Source organism: Dunckerocampus dactyliophorus, chromosome 16, assembly GCF_027744805.1.
Source record: "Dunckerocampus dactyliophorus isolate RoL2022-P2 chromosome 16, RoL_Ddac_1.1, whole genome shotgun sequence".
NCBI lineage: Eukaryota > Metazoa > Chordata > Actinopteri > Syngnathiformes > Syngnathidae > Dunckerocampus > Dunckerocampus dactyliophorus.
In genome coordinates, this window is record NC_072834.1 from 12,780,421 (window position 1) to 12,790,000 (window position 9,580).

General features: G+C 42.6%; 1 protein-coding gene across 2 annotated transcripts in view; it reads right to left on the bottom strand.

The window, feature by feature from the left end:
* Positions 1-2,592: 2,592 nt before the first annotated feature.
* Positions 2,593-9,580, bottom strand: part of ap2b1 (adaptor related protein complex 2 subunit beta 1) — a 17,806-nt gene continuing 10,818 nt past the window's right edge. Inside the window, exons 14-22 of one of the 2 annotated variants that reach the window (XM_054755696.1) lie at positions 8,935-9,127; positions 7,539-7,580; positions 6,892-7,047; positions 5,718-5,863; positions 5,507-5,636; positions 5,351-5,435; positions 5,050-5,136; positions 4,384-4,538; positions 2,593-3,891 (exon numbers count right to left, since the gene is read on the bottom strand). In XM_054755696.1, coding sequence (XP_054611671.1) covers positions 3,817-3,891; positions 4,384-4,538; positions 5,050-5,136; positions 5,351-5,435; positions 5,507-5,636; positions 5,718-5,863; positions 6,892-7,047; positions 7,539-7,580; positions 8,935-9,127 — 1,069 coding nt within the window. In that variant the 3' untranslated portion in view covers positions 2,593-3,816. The remainder of the gene's footprint in view (positions 3,892-4,383; positions 4,539-5,049; positions 5,137-5,350; positions 5,436-5,506; positions 5,637-5,717; positions 5,864-6,891; positions 7,048-7,538; positions 7,581-8,934; positions 9,128-9,580) is intronic. The other variant, XM_054755697.1, reaches the window with a different exon arrangement.

Below are 9,580 nucleotides of genomic sequence, written 5' to 3' on the forward strand. Positions count from 1 at the left end.
GTTGCTCTAAAGGACTGGTGCCAGACTCTCCAGGACCCGATTGTGCCTCCAGGTGTAGCGGCCTTGTGTGAGGGTGGTCCTTAAACTCGTCAAGATGTGTTTGAGAGTCGCTGGGTTTGGGCAGAGGGTGCAGGTTGGGTCCTCGCCATACTACTGGTGAAGGTTTTTAGGGAATGGGAGCACATCATATGTAGCTCTTATGATGAAGCTGATGTTGCTTGCTTCTATTTCCCAGAGCTGCCTCCAGGTGAGCTTTCTCCTCTCCACGCCTTCCCACCTCAGCCATTGTCCCTGCTTGGCAAGAGAGACAGCCTTTGCGCTTCTTTCAGCCTACTCCTGACGGCACAAGTCCTTTACCACCATTTTCCTCATTTGTGAAGCTGAAGCTTTGCGCCAAGTTGGTTTAGTCCCTGCAACACCAAATCCTCCTCTCCCCAGCTGGACATGTCACATGTTGTTCATGACGTAGCGTGCTGTACTGCATTGGATGGTGTCCCATTTCCATCCCGTTAACAGGGGTGGTGCAGCATTGCTGACGGTCTGGAATCTGGAGTCCTTCAGTGTCACCTGTAGTCTCACTTTAGAGCGCTTGCACTCTTCGGTGAAGCTAGTGATAGGGAATTCAAGGATTCCTTTGCTGTAGATGCTGATGTTGGTCAGACAGGGACCCCAAGCCACTTCTTCACATACAAGGTTAAGGTTCGCTCCATCTTCTCCACTTATTGGGACAAGTGTTGAGTGGCCAAGTCCAAATTGTAGGCACCAGAGTTTGAGCTTCCCTGGCAGCAGTGTCTTGATGGTGTCTAGGCTGTTGGTGATGTCCTGCCTTAGTAGCTGCACCTGCTCTTGCATTATACCATCTGCCCAGGCTTTTGACAAGTTGCTCCGACACCATCGGTACTGGGTCGTCACCAATGCAGAACCTCACATTTTTAAGCTCTCCTTTGACTATTTATATGCTTCGTGAATTATTCAGCTTGATTTTCACCCACGCCCACCTGATGTTTTCCTGCAGCTTTCCAAGTAGCCAACTGGTGCATGCCGCAGTAGTGGTCAGCGTGGTCATGTCATCCATGAATGCTCGGATAGGTGGAAGGCGGGTTCCATTCTTATTTCGCTTGCCTCCCACCACCCATCTGGAGGCCCTGATGATGACTTCTATGGCCTTTGTGAATGCTCGGGGTGAGACTGTGAAGCCTGCCATGATGCCTATTTCTAGACGCTGCCATGATGTTGTGTAGTCAGCTGTTGTGATGCACAGTTGCAGGTCTTCAAAGTAGGCTTTCATTAGAGCAGTGATGGATAATGGAATGTGGAAGAAGTTAAAGGATTGGTTGTGGGGAACTGATCCAAAGTCTAGGAAGGTTACATGGAGGTTTCTTTTGTCCTCGTTAGCTGTTTGAATCTGGTGCCAGATCATACTGGTATGCTCCAAGAAACCAGAGAACCCTGGAATGCTGGCCTTCTGTACAGATGTTTCGATGTAGTTGTTCTTCTCCAGGTAGCCCATCTTGCACACCGTACTGTGTTCTCTACTTCCATTTTGGAGGGCCAGTGCAAATGGAATTCAGGAGGTTGAATAGGTGGGATATCATGTGGGATGACTTGTGGTTCGTGCCTTTGTGTGTCATTGTGGGCCTTTTCCAGATGTTCTTCCAGTTCTTGCTTTGGGTTTGCTTCTTGCTTTGTTTTCAGTGTTCTGCTTTTTTCCTTAGCAAAGAGATCCTGGACAAATTTGAAGTGTTTTTTTTTATAGAACTGTGTTCTTGTGTGTTCGCGCATGATGGAAAATAATGAGAACCACTGCCAAAGAGGCACGGTTGATTCTGAAGGAGTTGCTTTTTAAATTTGGAAGCGTTTTACCTGTCAGGCTGCACGAAAAAAATAAATTGAGCTCTCGATTCACACCAACATGAGATCAAATTTCAAAATTATGACTATTACAAAAAAAATATTACTGACCAGGCTGCATCACAAATGCTGTTATTTTACTAAAGGACTATGCACTAGCATTGGCATGATGGCTGACATTTCTTCCATGTTGGCACCACTGCCCTGGTTCTACCCACTGAAAGCCCATGCCATTTCATCACTTATCATTAATGTACTTTTGAGTGGCTGAGTGTTTCTATAGATAATGAAAATAGTACTAATAAATTAGAACAAATACTTAAATCGTAAGCACATGGCTCTCAACATGGTGTGCATGTGGGAAAAAATTATGATTGACATTTTCTTCAGGAAATGGACGTATTTCACTGTATTGTTTCTTGTTTCTGTCTCTTAGACTGTCGAGATTTTCTGCAGAAGAGTCTGACTGCAGAGCCTAAAGAACGGCCCACCCTCAAGGAGCTGCAGCATCACCGATGGCTCCGATAACGCCGGAGATGTCCTCACGGTAAGCGACTTTTTGCAGGGTTTGGTTTTGGAGGCAGTGTAACAGTTTAACTAAGGTTTCAATGATTTCACGCCTCTCATCTGTGTTTACTTTAGATTTCCAGGATGACAGACAGAACATCTGTTTTCAGATTTTCCTTTTATATCAAGTTGCAGTAAACGAAACACACACAAACCCTGAATTGACAACGGCAATGCATGGTGACACTTTATTGATGCAGGACAAATCATTTCATTTAATTCTTTTTCCGTACTGCTGGATAAAGATGTTTACAGGAGTGCACCTAAATGTGCATAAAAAATACATAAACCTGCAAGTCATTGTTTTAAATTGGGGAAAATCCACAACAAGGGATAAAAATGGACACATGGAGTATATTCATATTTTTTGTACATAGTAATCCCACCAACAAATAATACACAGCCAGAAGTAGGCTTTATTGTGTTATATATAAAGGGTAATTAATGCCAATGTCGCGTACTTTTTACTGACACAAATATCATCACTAATCTACACAGGACGAAGACAACGCTGGGCCTTGACGACTGAATCGCACTCAGCTTGTTACAAGAAAACAAAAATATATGGCCTTTAACAAGTGAATGCTTGGTCCTGGGAGTTTGGTTTAACTGAGATGCAAAAGGTTTGAACTGGCTCGACAAAAAGTAGGTGAAAAGAAAACAAGAGTTAATTGAGAATCACCACAACCAAAAGGATCATTTTCAAGGAAACACAAGAGGTAGATGAACAATAAATAGCATTTAGAGTTTGCTAGAGTACAACTATGTGGTTGCAATAGTGGGACGATTGGCGACTAGCAAGCACCGTGCGGTGCACTTCCTGTTCCATCAGGGAGGTAACAACACTTGTTTTTGCAGGTATGTAGTATAAGCGAAAAAGGTCCATTAAATGTAGCTTTAAGATTCAACTTCAGTGCTTTGCAATCATTTGGTCATGTATTAAAACAGCAACCTTAACAGCAAATGCTAACTAATCCAAAAGGTGGGAGTGCTGAGTAAGACGCATGATAACGATAGTGATAACAATAGTGGCATCATCGCAGGCAAAAAGAAACAGCTAGTATTAAAAATAAAATGTGAGCCACATGCAATGATATCTGGAAGTCACAACATTAAGACACTTCAGGATGGAATGATTTGACACGTTTTCACTGAGAAGCTAAAAATATCATGGATGGTGACCTACAGTACGTGTCCCAAAAAATCTCTCATGAAAGAACCTCTGAGCAACAACACATTTTGCAATTTGCATGAACTACATAACATTTACCTTTTCATCTACGGGAAGAAAATCTATTTGTCTTGTCCTGTTAGGATGTTTGCCTCTTTTTTTTTTTTTTTTTTTGGCAGGGAGGTAACACAACTGTGTTCAATGCCCAGATGAATGAAACGGGCTGCTCAGTTCTTCAGCACTGCGTCGTACATCTGGAACACATACTGAGAGACTTCGGGGGCCCGACACTTGAGAGACAGCTGCAGGACCAGCCAGGACACAAGAGTCAGTGACACCTTTTCCATGAGCTCCTTTAAATAGCCTCACACATTTTATCCTAGCGACAAAAATGTAATCTTTCCCAAAACTGCTGTAAAAATATTATGCATTATTTATTGTCAGCTTCCCAAAAACTCCAGTTAAAATACGATATTAATATTTACATAATATGAATATTATATATATATATTTCATATTAATATAATATATTAATATACTATAGTTGATGTCTTTAGGAACAAATGTGTCAGCTTTGGTGTAGGTTTACCATTTTAGGAACTGAAAAAACATGCCAATTCTAAAATAAATATCCTCTGGAATATGTGACCTGTATTAATTTCAACCAAAAATATAACTATAAAATGAATAAATACATATAAATTAATTAATGGCAGAGAATGTCCCTAGGATAAAAAAATAAATGTAAAAAAACCTTTAAAATGATGCACGGGGCATGTTATGTATAACTGTACCGTGTAGTTGGGGTTGCCCGGCTGGATGCGGAGCTCGGCCAAGATCCAGATTCCGTTGGTGAGCTTGAGGGACTGGTAGAGCATGTCCTGTCCTTCTACGTTCCTCTTGGCGATGGTGTAGATGTTGTTGTTCTGCAGCTTGCCCGACACTGTGTCTGCAAGAGTTTAAGAGTTACTGAGTAAAAAACATCCAATGCAATGTTGCTGTGATGCTAGTCTAATTACTGGCTGCACATTGACCGACAAAGCTATTATAAGCAACACCTCTACGAGGAAGAGGATGATAAAGTAGCTCTATTATGGGTTTCAACTGACAAGCTAGCCAGCTAGCTACTTTGTTCGAATTCGTACAATCGTGAGCATCGTTGGATAGGGAAGACGATGTTTCCCTCAGCAGGAAGAGCAGGCTGTGACGTGTCCTATAAGAACCATGTGGGCAAAACAAAAAAACAGGACTCCGGGTCAGTTCTTGTCACTGTGCATGTTTTAATGCTGTGTAACTAGTCAGTGGTTATGTTCCCGTTGCTGTTTCACGCTGATTAGCGATAATTAGGAAGTTGACATTTTTCATAGAAATGACACCTTCAGGTCTCACATTTTATGACGACAAAAGCGGTTCCAATGTACCATCACTTAAAGCTGTTCCTGTAGTCACGGGAGACCTACCTGCATTTAGGTGGCACTCCTTTATCTGGTACTGCAGCTCATTCTCATTGGGAATGTCTTTCCAGGTAGCAAGAAACACCTGCCGCTCTAAGGACACAGAACACACACAAAAAACATGATATCCGGCTAACACAATTGACGTTTTATACGATACAGCAGTTTTTTTGTGTGTGTGTGTTACTACTGTCAAAGCAGTGAAGGGGATCTGTGGCACCCTGGTGCTGGGTTACCTACTGTTGTACGGTACAATAAGGGTGGAGCTAAACACATTGCAGATGTTCAGAGGGTTAAGCAAAGTTACCCATTTTCCCATCCTCCACAAAGAATATGTTGAGAGGGATGAGCACGCTGTAGTAGAATACATCAATGTTGTTCTTCACGGCCACCTGTGTGGAAAAAGAATATTGCATGAATCCTTCTCAGCAGGTGGACTTACTGTTTGTAAGCGTCTCCATACCTGGAGATTGTTGAGAGGGTCCATCTTCATGACTGGCCCGATTGTGTTGATGGGCAAAGAGATGTCAATGCTCTGGCTGGGCATTAGAGGAGTGTGAATGGGCAGCGGGCTGGTGGGGATCATCCCAAAGCTGCAGTAGAGCACAAAAATCATGCTCAGCATGCTCATTATGAACACACACACACACACACACACACACACACACACTCACCTGTTCTTGTTGAATTGGACTGCAAAGTCGGTCATGTGCTGCAGAGCCTTGTTGGTGAAGGTCATGTCCATGTACATGTGGCCCTGACGGCGAGAAAACGTTCCAGAGATCTCCAGTCCCTTGGCTTTCACTGCAGGCAGCCACACCTGGAGAAATAGGTGTACACGGTTCACGGAGACTGTTCAGAGTTTTTCATTCTGCAAAAAATGATTTAGACTTAGACTTTATTGAGCCACAAGGGAAATTGCCTGGCTGCAGTTTCTCACTTGCAGAAGAAAAAAGAAAAACAACACTATTATTTGAAATGCAATACAGCATGAATCAAATATAATAAAATAGAAGAATATAAAATATACAAGATTTGTATATTTACAAGGAATGGAAAAAAAGTAAAAAATAAATAAAGAGAGGACAGAAAACAGTACAGAGCAATAATTTTGTGGCTGAATGTTAATTCAAATTGATTACATATTTCGAAATTAAGATTGCATGTCAGTGTGAATCGAGGTTTTTAAAAAATTTTGTGCAGCATTTTCTCACAATTTTTGTATTTAGTGTCCAGATGTACTTTACACAATGACAATGGGTTTTTATGGTTTTGTTTTTGTACACCAGGAAACTGTCACTGTGGTCAGATGACCCTTCTGAGGAAGACTGCAGACACGTCAAGGTAAATACTCCACCTAATCTACTTATATAAAAAAAAAGAAAACTCATCATATAGTGCATTTTAGATTCATTCTAAAACTTCATCCGAAAGCCCTGACGGCCAGAGGCCCCAGAAATAGGTAATTATTAAAAAATAAACGGCATATAAGTTCCACAGGGCAGACATGTTTGTTTGGGTTTGCCGCTGCATGCCTGCGCATTGTGAAGGGAAGGGGGAGAGAGAAGGGGCTACTACCCAATACATTAGAGCAGGACACTACACTGCACACAGGGTTCTATACAGGTTCAGATCGTTTTTTGTAATCAGCATTGAAAGGCACTGATTGGCCGATCACGTTCTTTTCCACAGAAAATCGGCCAATACGGTGGGCGATCAACCAAAACATACCTACTTTTAAGGCTAAAATAAGCGGGACAACCAAAGCTCTCCCTTCCCAATTGCTAATTTAAAATACACATAAGATTATTAAAGCAGCTTAAATGATCATAAACTATTTGTTCTCACAGCTTTCGGCGCCACGTAGCCTCCGGATGCAATGGCCATGCCCGTGGAGAGCTCAAACAAGTCATTGAGGCCGCTGCTGCTGACAGCCGGAGGTGCCGGAGTGGGTGATGGAGCAAACGTGCTGGGGACGGACGAAGGGATGAAGTTCTGGCCCACCTGAGAGAACATCACAGCGAGAGTACAGGGTCATGAAGTCAGCCTAAAGCATTACAATGTAGGGGGGAAAAAAAAGGGCTATGAAGCTGAGAAGAATCACACAAGAAGCTCATGCAAATGATCTCCACTGCTGAAACACCTTTATGGGAAGACGTGAATTAAGTCAATGTAGGCATCACATTTTCATGTTTTAGCCCAGATTATAACTTGGACCGTAAATGCCAATGCTTGCTGATTTATTACATGTCGCATTGGATAACACAAAATGAGCATGGCCATCTGCCCCAATGTGCTCTATTGTCAGCATTCACATTGCTGCATACAAATTACACAACAGAGGTCAGATGGGCCAACAAAAAAACAACAGGCCAAAACATGCAAAGTGCAACTAAGTGATCTTCTAGCTAAAAAGTATGCAAAAGGAGCAGAGTGCTTGTCAACTTGATTCTAGCTTGCAGGCACGCAGGCAAAGAGAGAGGGACTTGACTTACAGCTGGACTTCCCCCAACACCTCCGCCCAGGTCTCCCCCCAGCTACAAGAGAGAAAAGGAGCAGGGCCCCCCCCAGGAAAGGGCATCCAACATCACAGACAACACCAAACACAAACAAAGACAAGACAAAAAAGACTTTTCTTAGCAACCGCAAGCCATCTAGAATAGCTGTCACTTCTGAAACAAAAACATTTGAATTTGTAGGACTACAATGAGGGTCCCGCTACTACAGCATTTCTTCTAAATAAAAGTAATGTTAATACACTTTTAAAATTGTATTTAATACATTTGATTAGAGTTTAAAATAATAAGGTCTCAAAGTGCTCATGATACCAAAAGATTGAAAAAACAATAACAAAATGAAAGTACTCTTTTAATAAAACTTTTTTCCATACATGAATGTATGGTACATACCCTGGCATACTACATCCTGTACACACATGTACTAATCTACACATACAGCCACATGACTGACATCACCAAAAAAGCCACATCTGGCTCCCGAGCCATAGGTTCCCTACACCTGATTTAACTGATCCAGTCCAGCTAGTTAGCTACGTCAGCGAGTGCAGCTTGTATGGCTAAGATGTCATCGCGCGTCAACACAAGTTGCCGATGTGAGCCAAGAAAAGTTGTAGGAGACTTGTAGATTTATATACAGATGCGCCAAAATGTTCCTCTACTTTGATTCAATTTGTATGGACTTATTTCAGGAGCAAAATGAGAATGAAAGGGTTGAAAAACGTAGTCGCACATGTGCTCCCTTTTTTTTTTTAATACTCACACAGTCTATTTCTAGGCGCATAAGCGAGTGAAATGCTGGCACTGTACTGCCGCTTCTTCATTTGAACCATCAGCCGTTCCCTCATCATCTCTTTCCCTTCTTGTTCAGGCTGGATGAGAGAAGTAACATGACTACACAAGCTGTACCTCGTCTTAAAGGGGAATGAACATAGCATACCATCACAGTCAAAACAGACAAATAATACTTTTTTTTATAACAACACAGAATTTATCGACAAGGGCAAAATGACGTCGGTTATTGTAGTACATTTCGGTAACGGTAAATGTTCAGTTTATTGCCCAGGCCTAATTTAAACATTCAAGCACACATCTAACACAGGAAATATGTCTTTCAATGTTATTGTTCACACCGAAAATAACAAGACTGACATGTTTTGGTGTCATGAGCACTTTAAATTCAAATGATTGGATTTTAGACTTTTTAAGACCCTGCGAATACACTAATTACTGTGCAATTTGTGGCTGGAAGGCCATAATTTCCCTCTAGGTGGACAAATAAAGGTTTATTCTATTACTCATCAATGTGTTAATGATGGCAATCATGTTGTAGAGGCAACTAAGCATTAAGGCAAAATAAGTTGTTGATTCTCACCAAGCTGTCCAGGCCTCCTCCCAGAAGGTCCACCGCACCCATCTGCATGGAGGACACCTGAGGCACATTGACAGGAGGGCCCAGGTCCAGGTTGAGAAGGTCGCCCAGCAGATCGCCCTGGCTAGGGATTACATGAGGCTGGTCCATGGCAGCTGCTGGCCCGCCGCTCACTGGACTCTCGCCTGTGTCGATGCTGTAAAGGTGTACCCGGGGTTTATTAACCAACTAAGTCAGCACACCATCCACAACATTAGGTACAATAATCTTATATGATCCAATAAAAAAAGTTGTAAAAGACAGTTTTAGACCACTAAGAAGTTTGTGTTCTCATGTTTGTTTACACCAGGGGTCACCAACCTGTCGATCGCGAGCCACTCGTTGATCTTTGGGACTTTTGCCTGTCGATCGTGTCAATATTAGGAAAAAAATGTATTATTACATCAGTGCCCTCCCCTACCGGAGAGTGACCAACAGTTGCACATTTTGACCACTGAACACGCCCGTACGCCTCGCCGGCCTCCAGGTAGCAACCCACAAGCTCCAGCCAGGAGCCCAGTCCCCAAAACCCGTCCGGAGATAGCACACGCACAACGGCTCGGCTCGCCACACAAGCAAAAAGGCTGAGTGAGCAGTGTGCAGAGGGGTC